At 44.0% G+C, this 16535-nt stretch overlaps 7 protein-coding genes across 7 annotated transcripts; 3 read left to right on the top strand and 4 right to left on the bottom strand.

Moving 5' to 3' along the window:
• Nucleotides 1-1560: 1560 nt before the first annotated feature.
• Nucleotides 1561-2367, bottom strand: F5Y00DRAFT_242422 (uncharacterized protein). The gene is made up of 2 exons (XM_048008511.1): nucleotides 1779-2367; nucleotides 1561-1715 (listed from the first exon to the last, which is right to left on the bottom strand). The coding sequence occupies exons 1-2, from the start codon at nucleotides 2037-2039 to the stop codon at nucleotides 1608-1610; spliced, it is 369 nt and encodes a 122-aa protein (XP_047863079.1). The 5' UTR covers nucleotides 2040-2367; the 3' UTR covers nucleotides 1561-1607.
• A 6-nt stretch (nucleotides 2368-2373) lies between these two features.
• On the bottom strand, nucleotides 2374-3251 carry F5Y00DRAFT_126497 (uncharacterized protein). Its single transcript, XM_048004131.1, has 3 exons — nucleotides 3140-3251; nucleotides 2772-3075; nucleotides 2374-2715 (listed from the first exon to the last, which is right to left on the bottom strand). Exons 1-3 carry the CDS (start codon nucleotides 3212-3214, stop codon nucleotides 2594-2596), a joined length of 501 nt encoding a protein of 166 aa, XP_047863078.1. The 5' UTR covers nucleotides 3215-3251; the 3' UTR covers nucleotides 2374-2593.
• Nucleotides 3252-4081: 830 nt separating this feature from the next.
• Nucleotides 4082-5846, top strand: F5Y00DRAFT_271445 (FAD-binding domain-containing protein; the record flags this gene model as incomplete). Its single annotated transcript, XM_048012797.1, has 5 exons — nucleotides 4082-4308; nucleotides 4378-4547; nucleotides 4608-4712; nucleotides 4796-5243; nucleotides 5320-5846. 5 exons carry the CDS (start codon nucleotides 4082-4084, stop codon nucleotides 5819-5821), a joined length of 1452 nt encoding a protein of 483 aa, XP_047863077.1. The 3' UTR covers nucleotides 5822-5846.
• F5Y00DRAFT_242419 (uncharacterized protein) lies at nucleotides 5353-7639 on the bottom strand. The gene has a single exon (XM_048008510.1). The coding sequence runs from the start codon at nucleotides 7473-7475 to the stop codon at nucleotides 5946-5948; it is 1530 nt and encodes a 509-aa protein (XP_047863076.1). The 5' UTR covers nucleotides 7476-7639; the 3' UTR covers nucleotides 5353-5945.
• Nucleotides 7640-8227: 588 nt separating this feature from the next.
• On the bottom strand, nucleotides 8228-10984 carry F5Y00DRAFT_254244 (glycoside hydrolase family 7 protein; the record flags this gene model as incomplete). Its single annotated transcript, XM_048010145.1, has 4 exons — nucleotides 8228-8412; nucleotides 8471-9259; nucleotides 10638-10864; nucleotides 10941-10984. 4 exons carry the CDS (start codon nucleotides 10982-10984, stop codon nucleotides 8228-8230), a joined length of 1245 nt encoding a protein of 414 aa, XP_047863075.1.
• Nucleotides 10985-11220: 236 nt separating this feature from the next.
• F5Y00DRAFT_242417 (uncharacterized protein) lies at nucleotides 11221-11896 on the top strand. Its single transcript, XM_048008509.1, has one exon. It carries the CDS (start codon nucleotides 11338-11340, stop codon nucleotides 11584-11586), a length of 249 nt encoding a protein of 82 aa, XP_047863074.1. The 5' UTR covers nucleotides 11221-11337; the 3' UTR covers nucleotides 11587-11896.
• Nucleotides 11897-14138: 2242 nt separating this feature from the next.
• F5Y00DRAFT_254243 (histone acetyltransferases subunit 3-domain-containing protein) lies at nucleotides 14139-16401 on the top strand (the record flags this gene model as incomplete). Its single annotated transcript, XM_048010144.1, has 2 exons — nucleotides 14139-14610; nucleotides 14918-16401. The coding sequence occupies 2 exons, from the start codon at nucleotides 14139-14141 to the stop codon at nucleotides 16399-16401; spliced, it is 1956 nt and encodes a 651-aa protein (XP_047863073.1).
• Between the last annotated feature and the right edge of the window lie 134 nt (nucleotides 16402-16535).

Raw genomic sequence — 16535 nt, 5'->3', positions numbered from 1 at the left:
ATTTTATTAATAAATAATAATTAAAATTTATTATTAAAATAATATTAATTTTATTTTATATTTTATAATTTTATATTATTAATTTTAATATTATTAAAAACTTTAATATAATTATAATATATATTTATTAAAATAAAATAAATTTTAATATTATTATTAATTAATTAAACGTTTTAATTTAAAAATAATCTTATATATATAATTTTATTAAAGTTAATAATAAAAAAATTATATAAAAAAATTAAAAATTTTTCGTTATTATAATTTTAACGTTATTATTTTTAATAATCCATTTTTTTAAATATTAAAAAAAAAGGATTTTTAAAAAAATAAAACCGCTTTTTATTTAATTACGTAATAAAAATCGTAATAATTTAAAATAAATATATTTTAAATAAATAAAATAAATAAATTATTAAATAATAAAATAATTGTTTATATAATTTAAATTATAAATTCCAAGCTTATAATTTATTAAAATTAAATGTAAGTTATAAAATATATATATTTTATATTATTTTATTATTTATTAAAAGGATTAAATAAGCATATTTATTATATATAAGCCATGGGTGTAAAGCGTATTACCAACCACTTGATTTACTAGCCCCACATATTCCAGCAAAAGTCATCGATTACATAATGATTTAAAGCTCGCTCACGAGCTGCAACTTCGTTTAATACAAGAGGCAACCCCATTGGCTTGCACAATAGCCTTAAGTTTACGAATAAAGCCAGGTTGCCAGGCCAACCGATTGATTTGATTGGTTAAATCCTTAATATAGCCGCCTTGCCTTGCCGTGCTGGGGGTTACGGGCGCTCGGCACGTGTTTTGCATGTGCCTTGCACCCGTGACCCCCCGCGGCTCGGCGGGCGGCCATATAAGCCAGACAACAACCCCCCCTAGCCACACACAACCCCCCCTAGCCACACACAACCCCCCCTAGCCACACATAACCCCCCTTAACCACACACAACCTCCCCTAGCCACACCATCCCAAGATTAGGTCTACGATTCAAATCCTCAACCTCGTATCCCTCCCTTTCTTTTACGCATTACTACGCAGGCAAAAGCGCGGCGCGCAACTGTTTCGTTAATCCTTTATTAGCGTTATTGCGGCCGAAAGCTGCAATAACGCCAGGTTAAAAGCCTTATAGCTAATTACGTAGCTGTGGCAGATTATATGGCCGTAGCTGTGGCCGTAGCTATGGCTTATTACGTGGCTGTGGCAGGTTGTGTGGCAGTAACTAATCCAATCCTATTACATAAGCAGCTTTTATCGAAATCTCGACGAAAACCCATTTTATTACAAGATGCACCCAATTAAATCTTAGCTAAAAACCCACCTTATTAAACGAGGTATCTAATTAAATCTCGGCCAAAATCCATTTTATTAAACGAGGCACCCAATTAACACATGTAAAAATAACCAGGGCACTTCTATTTCTAGTAGTCTTATTTTCCTATTTGGGCTAAATAGGAAGGTGATGTGGGTCCCCAGCGAAAAAAAAAATGCGACACAATAACCCTTCGTAAACTTAGGGCAAATGATTTCATTCATCGACTTGGCCTTATGCAGGCCAATAGGCGCTTTTAATCACCAGCGTCAAATACAAATCAAGTGAATACAAATCAAGTGACCCTCCGCAATGAGTTGTAAGCACCTCATCTCAACTTTATCGCAAAAAGGAAAAGAAAACCAGGGCAGAAATAGGTAAGTTCAAGCGTACCTATCCTTCTCTTCCGGCTCACAGACATGACTCTGGCCTTCACGCAGCCAGCAGTGGCATTCCTCACACTGGACGATTTCCCCCTCTGTATCCTCTTCGGGAGAGTCGTATACGCTATGAGAGTCGTCGTTATCGGAAGATGATTGTTCATTATCGGCGTCATTGGCGTCGTCCATGGGCACGTCGGAATCCGCCTCTGGTTTCTCCTGGGAAGACGAATCAGTTTCGTCGCTTTCGCTGCTGCTGTTGTCAGCAGAGTCATCACTCACAGGGTCCTCCCTAGAGGTGTCGGAACCAGCGTAAGACATGGTGTTTTTACCCCTGAATGAAAGTACTGGTAAAAGCGGAAGTTGCCGTTCGCGCTGACGTATAAATATTCTATGAATTTAGAGATTATTTCTGGGCGTGTGGTTTTATATGAGGTTGAGCTGATGGGGAAATTCTATGGAAGAACAGAGGCCGTTTATATAGTATTCAGTTAAGGCTGAGGTATCACGACGTGAGCAACTTCGGTAGTCATTAGGTAGCTGGTGATACAGGTTAAGTCATCGTGTACGATACTTCTAGTCCTTAATCAGGCGTGACAGTTCAAGGTTGGCAAACCACAAGGAAATATAAGATTGAAGTGATTCATAATAAGAGGTAGTCTTTGAGATGAACATCGTCGTCGTGTTTGTCTGGATAGTGTTAACAAGTTTCCGATTAGAGTAAGCTGCCAAAAGCCTAGCTATTTCGTCCTCGGAGGTATATATGCAAGCGCCTGTAAGGTATATCACAAACGTCTTGGAACATTTATTCACTCTTAATCCGTGACATGTTATGTGTGGTTAACCGATAATTGAGCCTACACCTAACGCCTCCCCTAGTCGGCACTGGTAGGCGGTTTGTCAAGCAAGGGATCGTCAACAACAGTTGCGCCACGTCCTGTCTCGGCGGCCTCTGCATAGCGAGCAGCGCAATTCCTGGCAATTTGCTCCAACGTATCTGTTGATGATAAGCTTCGATTGCCCGTATAAGATAAAGTCTTGGGCGGTCCATACCGATATCACAAGGAAGCGAAATTATAGCTTGGCCGTCAAGGGCCACAATTGCGTCTAAAAGCCAAGTCAGGCAGTTGAAATCTCTTCCCGTCCGACGCGAAGGGAGTCCGTCAACTGGCACGCTACGTGTTGCCTCGATCATTTTTTCCGGGTCGGATATATTCGCGACCTTGACTAAAGCGATGAGCATCATTCGCTCATCCGGGCGAAAGTCCTTTTCTTCGCGCTTCCATGTCCCGCTCAAATTGGAGGCATGTCGTAGCGTGGCGCGGCGTGAATGATCCGTTGTTACGAGGGCCCAATGCTATTCTCCTATTTAGTGAAATCTGGGGTATGAAGGCAGCCCATATTATGTCTAGATTGCTTACGTATTCATCATTGAATGGACGTGAGTCCAATGCTATATAAAGCGAGCTTGGCTTTAAAGTACCATTTAAAGGCATCTTGTAAAGTCGTTAGTAGCTTTCTTGAGTCGTTATGTCGGACGAAGTTGTAATAGTGGTCTCTTGGAGTGTTTGTACACTAGGTATTTAAACGAAGGGAGACTTGGTGAATATGTTTATGCAATATTCATGTGAGTATATTTCGTAGGCAATACGTATAAATGAATTATCAAAGTGTACTATCTTGATACGGGTGTCATTTGGGATCGAAAGGATTTTCATCGTATAGTGTTGATATTGGGATGCCTTAAAAGTTCTTGAAATAGGTAACAGGTGTATTTGTACTCATATCCTATTATTAGCACGCTTTATTTCTACCTTCTAGATATTCGTAAGTGATCTATTAGAGATGTTGCGCTACGAATATCATCAGCAGGCTTCCAGTCGCCTTATTTAGGGGGTGAGCTGAACTTTAAGGTAGGTGATCACATTGATGCCGTTGCTTCGATTGGACGATATAGAATCATGTTGAGTTATTTCCACTACCTCTTACATCATCGCTATTCAATTGGTTGTATCGTATACACGTGCGAACTGCTATGTAATTGGCTGCTGGTACGATAAAGCTCAAGTAAGACTAAGGCGTTGCATGGTGATGCTTTAGTATTCTTGGCTAGACTAGAATGAGGGTCATATTCTCAGATTCTGTGGGCTCTTACCGTGTTATAATTGTTTCTGTATATATGTTGATGGGTCCTCGAACAATTCCTTGTTAATCACTTCCTAGGACCCTTGTTCTCTTACACGACCTGTTCGCTTTACTGGAGAATTGACCCCTTTCCTGAACGATATTCGCCTACAAATCCCTACCCTAAACAACTTCATGAGCAATAGATAGTTGTAAATATCTAATCAATAATCTAAAAAATGCCTGACATTTCACGATCCGCGATCGCCAACCTGGAGAAGGCCGGGTTAGGGGGTATCTTGTATAAGCCCGAGCAAAAGTCTTACGAAGAACGGATTGCCTCGTACTGGTCTCTTACCGCACAACTAAAGCCGTGGGCTATCATTCAGCCTCGAAATACGAAAGAAGTTTCCAAGGCCCTGCAGACCCTGGTTAACACTACTGGCTGTAATTTCGCGATTCGAAGGTTAGAAAAAGCCCTGCAGAGGAGGTGCATTGATCAGAAAGACCTAAAGTACCGTAATACTGACACAAGTTTGTGGGATAGTGGAGGCCATATGGCGTGGGCTGGCTCTAATAATATTGAAGCCGGTATTACTATCGATCTCGGTCTTATGACAACGACGACTTATAACCCAGAGACTAAGATCGCATCTATTCAACCAGGCAGCAGGTGGGCAGACGTGTATACGGAGCTCGAAAAGCGTAAGACATCTTAAGAATCTTCTCGTGTTGAAAAATTCAAAACTGATAAGAAAATTGTAGATAGAGCCATGGTTGCTGGTGGTAGAGAAGGCCTGGTTGGCGTTGGAGGTCTTCTAACTGGTGGCGGCAAGACTTTTTATACCTGTCGCTATGGGTTCGCGTGCGGTATGTGTCTTCCTACCATTCTATTTCTATAGATTATTTGGTAATTGGAACCGGAGCAGAATTCGCTAACAGTGCCATTTTAGATCAGGTCATTAATTATGAAGTCGTCTTGGCTGACGGTAGTGTTGTCGAGGCCAATAAGGAAACAAATCCAGATCTCTTCTTAGTATTGAAAGGCGGCTCCAATAATTTTGGCATAGTCACCCGATTTGATATGACAACATTTAATGCAAGCAATATCTGGGATGGGAATATTACCTTTCCTAAATCGGCTACCGATAGGCTCGTTGAAGCGTTCGTTGACTTCACGAAGAATCTTGCGTTGAACCCAGATGATCATATCCTAGCGATGTGGACAATTCTACCTCGGACAAAAGATCATTTCATCACTATGGTATTGACCAATCTCGATGGCGTTGAGAACAGTAAATCCTTGCAAAAGTTCTTGGCGATCCCAGGTGGTCAGGGGAACATGACAACGACTACAGTAGCCAAAAAGCTAGTCGACTTCCTGGTACCTTCAGGCAAGCAGTAAGTCAAAAGCTATGAATTAGCAATGTTGTTATTCTGTTTATATTATGATTAATCGACTAATATATGTCATTAGTGATACTTGGTTTACACTTACCTTCAAACTTGACGCTAGGATCATCAAGAAGGCGACCGAAGTATTCGAAAGTTTGGCTGAGGAACTGAAGAAGCAGATTCCCGATGGGAACTTTTACATCTCGATGGTATTGCAACCGCTGCCAACGTCATTTGCACGCCACTCCGTGGCCCGGGGCGGTAATATGTTTGGGATTGAGCGTTTACAGGATGACTGCGTCCTTTTGGTAGCAGCTGTCGAGGTTGAAACCCCCGAAATATCATCTCGGGTCGGATTTCCTACTCTAAAGGCAGCCATTGCCGAGATAGAATCGTACGCTAAGTCACTTAACGGTGATATCGGGTTCTTATACCTAAACTATTGCGACGGGTCGCAGAACCCTTTCAGCACCTACGGAGAGGAAAATATCAAGAAGATGAAAGAGGCCGCGGCGAAGTACGACCCCACGGGGGTTTTCCAAACCAGAGTTCCAGGAGGGTTCAAGATCTCAAAGGTGGAATAAGAATCCAATAGTTGATAGGTACCTCTTATAGAATGGAAGAGTTGCGTTTTGAACTTGGACAATTTGTAGGATATACTCTTTCTATTCATAGGGATTTATAATAGGCATGATCTAATCAAGATTATCATAAATTCCAATTGATGCCTAGACCTTCGAGGGCACAGTTCAGAATGTATCCCAAGAACTTCTCAACGTAGTCGGCATTGTGATATCGTGTATCAAACACTCCAGAAAGCTCAATGTTTCCGTCCCAAGTCGCCAGAAACACAGCTACACCAGCGCCGATTGGTTCGCTAGCTGCCCAGACACTTGACAGCTCGAAGGGGCCATGTTTTGGTGACACAATCGAAGCAATATTGCCGATCGAGGAAAGCGGCACTGGGCAGAAAGGAGTTTCCGATACAGCATGAGGATCCAAACCCGGCGGAGCCGTAAGACTTTTGAATACCATTGGGGCAAATATGATGTTTTCATCGCTAGGGGAGACGGGGCGAACGGTGTTGAAGTAATCCCGTACTTTGATCGCAATTGTAGACAATTGATCTACGTTCCTCTCACTCCCTGTGTCCGTTGAAGCCGGAACGACTAAATCTACGCCCAGCGCCTGCGCAGAGACGGTATGATACGCAGCAGCTGCATGCTCAGGCGTGTTGTAGGGATGGCGGCAATGTGGGCGTAGATTGACCATACTCTGATTGGCGTAGCGAACAGCGTACGATTGTTCTTTGCGAGGTTGCAATTCGGAGAGGGCTAATGCCAAAGCTGACGTGAAGACATGAGTAACGCTCACTCCAGGAGCGATGGTTTTGCAGCTACGAAGAATGTTCTCCGTAGTAGCTTTGGAAACCGATAGTGCGACGCGTTGCCTCTTCCCATGCTGTGAAGTGGTAGGGTTAGAACTTAAAGGTAGGCTAAGGAGACCGGGATGAGTGTAGATAATCCCATTTTGGGTCTGAATCTCTTCGAAACGCTTGATTTGGGATTCAGTAAACGACCTTGGAGTTTCTGTAACAAGCCGAAGGCATGGGGAAAGTCTTTCATGTTCATTGCCCCACGCTGGTAGAGTATACCGAGCCCCTTCTTCATAAGCGAGAGCGGCGTGCTTGAATAGGTTATTGAGTAGCTGGAGAACACCAACTCCATCTGTAATATCATGGGGACTCCGTAAGAAAAGATGCCTGTGATAATTGTTCTTCTCTTTGGGCTTGACGAGAAACAAGGTTGAAATCTTAAACGGGGCAGATGTGTTATTGAACCATTGCAATGGCGCCCCTTCAGCATCGATAGCTTTGAACGTCGAGTCTAACCATCGCTTCTCTTCTTCCTCGTCCTCGAATGTGGAATATACTCTTTTCCATCGGATACCGTCCTCACTACGCTCGACACGAGATCGCAAGGTCGGGTGATCGTGGTGAAGAATTGTCCAAGCTTTCCGAAAAGCGTTTTCAATGCGACGATCTTCGTCTTCTTCAGTTGTTACAGTATCAGAGGTCCTAATTATAAAAGATGCGCAGCTGGTAACCGGATAGCAACCTTCTCCGTCCCTGATGGATGAGTTATAGAACTCCTCGCATTCGTCGATCTCCCGCTCCCAGGTCCCATGCGGGGACTTCCTCCATTGGAGAGGATGATACTGAGTCTTAGGAGAAGCCATAGAAGAAGAAAAAAAATATGGGTTATATATACTAAGCCCTATAATAGACGATGATACAGGTAAACAAAGTATAAGACAACCCAAGAGATACTATAGCAAAGTTAGATACAAAGGAAGATAATCATAAAATAAGAAGACAACTACTCGTTAAATATACAAGACGCGTCTACGACGCGTAGTCAATACATAGAACCAACCCGAGTCTTCCGCGCATGCACGTGATATTTTCAGAGTTGAGGCCCCGTTTGACGAATGTTAGTGCGTTTAAAGCATGTCTAGTGCGCTTATAATCGCATCATAATACAGTTGAAAAGAAACAACTTTTACAAGAGTCGCTCATTAAACAGATAATCCCAGAAAAATATACTTGTGAGTCATTAATACGGCTTAGCAATGCTACCTCGCATAGAAGTTTTAATTTAATTGTTGTTAAAGGCGTTTGATGTTAGTGTTAGAATTAAATCATTTCCTTTCTCGAGTACGAACGCGAATACGCCTTTTACGTTTGACGCGGTGACAAGTCTAACCTACGCTATACTCTCTCTACCTTTCCTCGGAAAGAAACTAACTCCCCGAGGCCGATAGTTCTAAATGAGGGATAGGTACACTTTTATATAGGAAATTTAAGGGGAATCTTGTCAACAAGGATCTATCAAAAAGGACTTCCTCTCGTCAACTAATGCAATATCGAATATATATGACATAGTATCACTCATAGCGAAGGGGAAAATATAGCCAACCAATACCCAAGTCTAACCCTTAGTGGTAGATCCGATGTCACCCCACCGAATATTAGAAAAGGTAACATGGGTGTCGGGATGCTGAGCCTGAATGTTGGAGGGAGTACTCTCTTGAATGTTGCAAGGTCCATTGTTACCAGCGTCTAGCCAGGACATCTGCTGTGCCGCGTCGTTCCAGATACTCATCGCCAATACCACTGTGAGGTATAAGTCAGCCATATATAGGTACGCTTCAAGAATACGGTTGTTACTCACTCCCTCGTCCTAGAGCTTGGCCCATACCAGAAAGCCCACCAGCCCCGTCGTTGCAGCTGCCAATGGAACCGCCATTGACCTGCTTCCCATTCTGGATGTAGGTGCGGGTTATTTGCGTCAACGTGCCACTACCAACGAACTGTGTCACAACTGTGAACGGCTTGCTCGTGTCGACAGACCCTCCAGTTGCCCAGAGGTTACGCTGGCCGGCCGCGTAGGGATTGTACCCACAGCCGGCTTTGTCGCAGTTGTCCCCGCTGCACGGGTGCGGCGTCATTGCCGTAGCCTTCGCGTTGGCCTCGAGGATATCCATCTCGTTGCAGCAGTAGCCCTGGCATTGGGCGTCGCAGTAGCCTTGGCCGGCTGCGGCGCCGCCCGAGGACCCCCCGCCGTCGGCCTTCATCTCCGAGAGATAGAACGCTCCATTCTCTCCGCAGGGGACGGCCGAGTAGTCGACATCCACGGAAAGCTCCTGGTTGAGAAGGTTCATCATGACGTATTCTCCCTCGGCGTCCAGAAGGTAGATGCGCGGGGACGCGGGATTGAGCGTGCTGCCCGAGTTGACGTAGTGATACAGCGTCACAGCGTCATCCGAGGTAGAAACTCCCATAGCAGCATAATCAGCTGCTGTTCTTGAGCCGGCAGAACCTTGGGCATACTTAGAATCCTTGTCTAGCACGACAGAGGTATTCTGCTGAACGCAGCCTCCTGATGTGGTGCATTTCCATGTCGTTAGGGGAGGATGTTCCTCAGAGCTTTGAGCGACAGATACCCCGGTTAGCAGACAGCCTACCAGGCCAACGTACAGAAGTTTGAATGACATCTCGTAGTGTATAGGATATCTAGTACTTCACAAGACCGTTACTAAGACTAAAACAGCACAGAATAGGAGAAAGATCCTCCCATTTTGTACCTACCAACTAATTCCTTTTAATTGATGGCTGCCTCTGTGTAAGGGGAATGCCTCCGCATTTTCTCATCTATTTAGGCTTGGTGTTTTACACTTGTATTAGATATGCCGGCCCACCGGGACTATTCAGCTCAATCCCCGGAATATGCGTGGAGATTGTAACATATTACGGCTGAATGATAGCTGTAACGGCATATGTTCGGAAAATACCCTCCGCACACTTACTCCTTACGGCAATCACATCTATTACGACAAGTATAATCAATTATGATACTATTAGATATTTGCTTTATAAACTTACAGGCAGTTTGCAGACTTGAATGTCTCTATAGGTACCCAGCCTGCGGATAGGCTGGCTAGGTACCTTTAAAAGTTTCAACCTGTTAGCTGATATACCTAAAGTCTTGAGTAAATGATACATTGCCACAAACAAACTATCAAGAGTCGGAGAGCTTATGATCTTAATTATATTTAGTATATGCGCAAGATTCTTTCGTTTGTTAACGTGGCGCAATAGTATATGATAGAAAACATCTTAGACCAGCAGCTTATAGCTATGGCAGACAGTACAGGTATGTTTGTCGTTTTTCCCATAGCTGAATTATGCTTCTATTTCCTACTCACATCCTTATAACCGTACCACAAATAGTAAGGAGGAGACATGAGGTAGTTCTGAACATAATTTACACATATGGCAATGAAGCCAAACTTCTGTTTTTACAGTACCGATGTCGTGATAAAAACGTAGGGTTAGCTAAAACTAGAACCACCAAGTTCTATATATAACATGAATATAGTTAAGGTGTATAAGTATTATATTGAAGTTAAATTGGGCTGTTACACATAGAACTATGTACCACCTATCTATGATTGTACCACCAGGCAGTATACCTGCGCGCTCCTTTTCCGTCTCGATTGGCCTAGTATGGAGGTCTATCGTACATGGAAGTATACTCCTATTTGTTGAAGATATAATATAATATTCTAAAGCCCGGGGTTTGATAACGTATGAAATCTATAGGACATATCTAGTATATTGCGATATGTACCATCGTTTGCTGTAGTTCGTGTATAAGAGATGTATCGAATGTGGAGAAATTCAGAACAAAACCATAGTGAAAATTGTTTCTTAGCTTATTTCAATATGTTTTTATTTGTCTGAGCTATCTCCCTGTTGAGCCGGTTTAGGGGTATCAATCGCTTTTTCTATAGTTAGCCAATGCTAGTTAACGTGTTAAAGGGGGCACTATTGCTGACTTTCCGGTTTCCCTAGCGGTTTAGCTGTGTTTTCGATATCCTTCTCCATCCGCTCTTGGGAATCTTTAACGGCCAATTCCACGTTGGTATTTCTGTCAGGAAGCATGACGTTCCTATTTCCAGAGTCAAGTGGCTCTTTGATAAAGTCATCCAGGCGTGGGTGAATTGGTTCGTTCGGAGAAACTTGGGGATTCTGACCAGAAGCTGCAGGTTGACTCCCGGCGTGGCTATAACACTATTAGTTATGACCATCAAGTTTACAAGGCTATATTTAATAGAGGCGCCACTATTTCAACTGCTTACTTGGCTAGAGAATTATCCTCGCTTAGGCTGTTTACAGACGACATAGTGAGCTAGAAGGATAAACGGTATCGGAATAAGGGATTAAGCTCCATGGAGTATATTTTCATAACCAGAGCACAGGTATGGAGCCATTTTTATATTCAAGATTATGAATACAAGCATCGGGGATTTTGTCGGTAGAATACACCTAAAGTCTTATTCCAAACATTTTCAAGATTCAGTCTCAATGTTCCTTCAGAAGTATTCATGTTAAAGACCTAGGTTTCCAAAGACAAAATATGGAGTAATTTCAGTAGTGTCTAATCAGAACTACGGGAATCCTAATTCTTGCACGTATGATCGGTATAGGGCTGAAAGCTCATTGCATGTATCTCAGCTGAAGTATGCTGAAGTATGTATGGTCGTAAATTCGCTGGATGTTGCCTTACTCTTCTCCAACCCCATGTTACTTGGTGCCGTCGCTTTTACCTGCTCTTGGGAAGATGCGGTTCATTTCAGGGGTAGCAGGCAATCCGACCCGATATCTCTCACTATAATAGAAAACAACGCTGTGGCGCAAGCACGGCCTTCCCGGCCCGTAGCGGTAGATATGATAGGTTTCAACGCATATGGCCGATTTAAAACTCCTGCATGTGCGACCTCATAGCCTGCTAGACGTGGCAATCAGAAAACATTTAAGTATCCAATGAACAAACACGATCGTATCACAGCCAGAAAGCAATCTCTTCTGCCATAGCTCTATAAAGCACTTCGGCCTTACTTATGCTTGTTCCCGGCTCTCCTGTTTCTTCACAACATTAGAACGACCGGGCTGTTACTAGGGCTTGAGCGTTATGGTAGGCTACAAGAAGTGTGTAAAGGGGTATTGGTGTAGTTTCACAGGAAAAGTTTTCCGGGGATCGGTGGCAAGTATTTTGTGTCCTAAGCACCAGCCTGTCCAAACAGAGCCGCCATTTAAAGGTTACCGGTACCGGGAATGGTAACTAGCGCGGCTCTTTACCACTAAAGTTGGAGAGTAAGCACGAGAGCATGGAACACGTATACCGATAATGTAACGGCACTAGCATGGAAGGAGGTAAACGTTACTGATATGTCATAAGTCCTTTCAGACTAGGTATCCGATATAACCCCAACCTCATTCAGCTCGGAATTCGGCCCCGACGTTCGATATGTAAAAGATATTACCAATTTAAGGAACAAGATTCGTGCACACCAACTCAAATAATGTATCCCTTATGATGACCAATATAGTCTCCGTAATATCCGTACGGGCCGGTAGATTCGCGGAGCACGGTGGGGCCGCCAAAGTGATCCACTTGCCTGATATGGGAATTCATTCATCGTGGTGAACATAAGTAAGGTTATGCTTATACCTAGCTTGACCGCTCTTGGTGTTTGGGCTAAGACCTGTGCTGCATGAGTTTGGAAATTGCACATTGGGGAAACTATTGCGTTAGAAATAAGACGTCATCAACCAGGGGCAAATTTTTCTTGAAACGGTACAGCGAGGACGTGACGTACATAATACGGTGAGATGCCCCTGCAGATGCCAGTCAAATTACCCCGGAGAGTCCTAGAGTCACGTATCATACAAGAGGTATTGTTAAATGCTTCTCGTTGAATCTTAAACTACCCCTAAGCATCTCATGGTGGGCTGAAAGACTGGGACCAGCTACGCGGCAACCCCTGAAATTAGTAAGGCTTGATTGATAAGAAATCTAATTATACCTCCCATCGTTACATTACCGTTAGATTTGTGAGAACTTTCTTTTTCCTTCCGTCTGTTTTCGAGCCTGGCGGACAAAATGTTGTACACGGCTGCTACCTAGTTTACTCACCGTTCGACATAACTAATAGAAACCTGTTATCTTAAAGAAATTCGTACGAGGTAGGCTCGAACAAAAGAAAAGAACCAGGGTTAAGATAAGCCAGGACTTTCCGAAGGCTATAGTTTCTGGACTTAGAAACTATTTCCGAGTAGAGGACCGAAGCTTCTAGTTTGAGGGATTACTTGCTTCCCACGATTACGGAGACGCCTATTTAATAAGCCGGGAAAATACCGAAGAGGACCTGAAAATAAGATATGGTAGGAGGCATCCTATAGATGATGCAGAATTTCTATCCGATTTACGGAAGAGGATCGATATCATAAGGAGACTTTATGGTAACTAACTCATGGTTTGCCCAGCCTATAGTTGACAATGTAAATACGAAAATCCTAGCGGATTTTCTTTAAGGCAAATTTTGCACAATTTGTATAATGATTCCCAGACTTCATTTTTAGGACTTCTTAGACAAGGCACGGCAGTGAGATATAATGCTTAATGGAGTTTTCTAGATGTTGCTTTGTTGTAGATGATTACGAGTCTTTTTCAGGGGACGAGATATGTTACTAAGGCCACGTTTCTTATCAGTAGGCGTATGCATGGCGATCGCTTAAACTACCCAAACATTCGAGTAAGCCGTCCAGCCCGGCAAATCGTCTCAAGTAACTTGTATTAGAGTGAATACTAGCTAGTTCCTATAGTATAAGGCTGGCTGTTTCAGACTTGTGATGATTTCTAAGATAGTATAGGTTAAATACAAGTAAAGAACAATGCCCACCAACCTGCTCGTCGGTCTAAAAATTAAAATATTTGACGATATTTATTGGTGCAGCTCTAATACCACGATTAAATACGCCGTCACGGACACTATCTCGGAAATACCAAGGGTCCAGGGGTCACAATGTAACAAGCGAATTGGTGTGATATTATGGTAACGTATCAAGGGATTTCGTTTTCAGCTTAGCAAAGTAAGAAATGTGATTGGAGATGACTAACCTAATGATATATCCGTAAGGCAGCAGCAGCTACCTACATAATATACCCAAGGTACATATGTACCTGAGTTCCCCCTGATTACGTCATTTAACTTTATGGGATATGGGATTTCGTTCAGCCGCAAACGGTACGGATCCGTTAGGTGGTGTCTAATCTTGGATAACCCCACAAATGCACGTGTATAACGTATCAAAGCTTTAGTTTCGGCCAAGACCAGCGCCTTGGTAATTGATCAAGTAAGCATCAACCGATGGAGCATCCAACCATCAACCATCCAACCAATGTCTAACGACTGTCCAACGACGTCCAACTTCACATTAATTACTTCACATTCTCACTACTCTCTATTCTTCCGCCGTTATACTCCCCCATAAATATGCCTCCAAACCCTAGCCAAAAGGGTACCGGCAAGAAGAATGCTGGTGCCATCGGAAAGCGTAGTCGAAATACGACGCCTATGTCCAGCCTGCCGTCCAACGCGAGCATCCCACCTGTTGATATTATAGAAACCGAATTCTTAGACCTTAGATTAGAATCAGTCCGTACTATAACCTACGATGACCTAATTGATACCACCACCTCGAATGCCGTCATCCCCGATTCCAAAAGTCTCGATGGCCTAATTACGCGGCTGGGAAAGCTCAACGAAATAGTTGAACGCCGAGGAACATGGTGCGACAAAGGAATGCGACTTGTCGCTGCTCAGAGAAAGACACATTATGACGAGATGGCTTCTACTGGTAGAAGAGATGATGCGCGTAGAGAAGGTGATGATGATTCGGAAAGAAGAGCAAACAAGAAGAAGAGAAAGGGCAATGACAGTCTTGCCCCTGGAGATGCGCATACTGGTGAGTGGCATCTACAGACCATCTACATGATATCTACATGACATCTACATTATTGCCTGGCTCGTAAAACTACTACAGTTGGGAAGCAATACTCGTGGTGTAATTCACAAACCCTCGTATTGCACATATATTCTTTTTTTTTTTTTTTTTGTCCACGTCGCGCGACTACAACAATTTTTTTCTTAACGTTGATTCATGTCCCCCCACTCTTCAAGAAACACGTTTAGCAATTCTGTCCTTAATTTCAATTTGGACTATCACCTTTCAGCCCCAAGATTACTAGCCCACGCTAATAATTTCAACTAAGAACGTTCATCTCCCCTACGCGGCTCTAGCAAATCGAGAAAACACTCACGAGACAACGATTCGGCTAGTTCTTCGCTTTCACCCGTCGCACCCGCAACACCCGGCGCGATGGAAGTGGACGAGAAAGCGAAGCTTGACAACAAAGTCGAAGATGATTCCGACTCTGAGGACGAAGGCGCTCCACCCCGCCGAGAGGCTCCTCAATTTCAAACCTTTGGCGAAGATCCATCGACCTTCCCAGACCCCACGGTTTATGAGATTCGTCCAGCGACACCTGGAATGACTATCGACGAGTTGAAAGAGTTATATTCTGTTGCTGTCTTTCCCAAGTCCGACCTTGCCGACATGATTGCGGGCGATCCGCCCGATAAAGATTTCAGCAGCGCCAAACCGTCGAACCAGATCAGCTTTAGCACCTTCTCGACCTACGTCGAGCCGTACTTCCGTCCGTATATCGAGGAAGACCTGGCTTTCCTACGAGAGCGCGGCGACCGAATTACACCTTTCGTCATGCCTAAACGAGGAAAAAGACATTATAGTGAGATATGGGCGGAAGAGGACGGCGCTATGGCAATTGATTCGGGTACACCAGGAAGGGATAAGCTCGCCCCCAATCAAGCACGTGGCACTATCGACAATATGGACGACGATGTCGCAGAGAGCGACAAGTTATCGGTCGGTCCCGTCTTAGCACGACTGCTACAAGCTATGCGTCCCGAAGCTCGCGTGCAGCCGACCGAAGATAAGCCGATGACGAACGGAGTTAATGGAGACGCCGAGATGAAGGAAGAGGCTAATGGTGATTCTAATTTGGGTATAGCAGGTGAAGAGAGTAAAAGCGTACCACCAGCCACCTTTATGACCGAATCGTCAACCGAAGCCTGGAAGAAAGCCACGCACCCCAAGTTAGATTACTCGCAAGTGGACGAACGCATCAAGCTAGAACTTCGTAATATCGGTTTCCTTCCGCTGGAAGGTTTCGACGGCGATTATGATGGACACTATGATGATGAAGTCGCCGCCCGCCTGCGCCTCTTGCAAGATCGTTTACGCGAACAGATGCTTATCAACGGCGCGCGCAAGAGCCGATTGACCGAATTAGTTAAAGAAAGGATGGCCCATCAGGAATACACCACCATCCTTGAGGATCTCGACACGCAAGTCCAGGGAGCGTATCTTAAGCGGACGCGCACGATGGGTAAGAGTAAGAAAGCGAAGCGACCGGGTGGTGCTGGCGGCGGTAGTCATCCGGCTGGAGGCTCCGGGACGGGTATGGCTCGACCAGGTATCGGCGACGTGACCAAGACTCTAATGGAACGCCGAAAACGATGGATCGACGCTGTTGGCCCGGTGTTTAGCGACCCTGCTCTTGGCAAGGTTCCCCGCTCGTCGAATCCCGACAGTACGATCTTCAAACCGGAGATGATGGCTGATTTCATGAAGAAGGAGCGGCAGGCTTGGGACGAAGAGGTCGAGGATGAATAATTAGGCATTCTCTATTCTTACTTTATAGTTTTCTTCGAGGCGCTCGGTGGGTTTACTTGTACCTTATGATACCATGTTGGCGTTTAGGGGCAAGCAAGGAGTTTGCGAGGATCGATCCTGGAGAAATGCGATGT

This window comes from Daldinia vernicosa (assembly GCF_022497035.1).
Source record: "Daldinia vernicosa strain CBS 139.73 unplaced genomic scaffold F5Y00scaffold_37, whole genome shotgun sequence".
Taxonomy (NCBI): Eukaryota; Fungi; Ascomycota; class Sordariomycetes; order Xylariales; family Hypoxylaceae; genus Daldinia; species Daldinia vernicosa.
The sequence above is the reverse complement of the archived record's forward strand: the minus strand, read 5'-3'. Positions and strand labels throughout refer to the sequence as shown.

Excerpts from the sequence above, each read along its gene's own strand:
- F5Y00DRAFT_242422 (XM_048008511.1), bottom strand. The coding sequence starts at position 2,039 with ATGTCTTACGCTGGTTCCGACACCTCTAGGGAGGACCCTGTGAGTGAT. Across the intron at positions 1,716-1,778 it reads GTGAGGAATGCCACTGCTGG|CTATTTCTGCCCTGGTTTTC; the intron begins CTGCGTGAAGGC and ends GCTTGAACTTAC.
- F5Y00DRAFT_126497 (XM_048004131.1), bottom strand. The coding sequence starts at position 3,214 with ATGCCTTTAAATGGTACTTTAAAGCCAAGCTCGCTTTATATAGCATTG. Across the intron at positions 3,076-3,139 it reads GTCCATTCAATGATGAATAC|CATTGGGCCCTCGTAACAAC; the intron begins GTAAGCAATCTA and ends ATAGGAGAATAG. Across the intron at positions 2,716-2,771 it reads TTCGCTTCCTTGTGATATCG|ATACGTTGGAGCAAATTGCC; the intron begins GTATGGACCGCC and ends TATCATCAACAG.
- F5Y00DRAFT_242419 (XM_048008510.1), bottom strand. The coding sequence starts at position 7,475 with ATGGCTTCTCCTAAGACTCAGTATCATCCTCTCCAATGGAGGAAGTCC.
- F5Y00DRAFT_242417 (XM_048008509.1), top strand. The coding sequence starts at position 11,338 with ATGGTCGTAAATTCGCTGGATGTTGCCTTACTCTTCTCCAACCCCATG.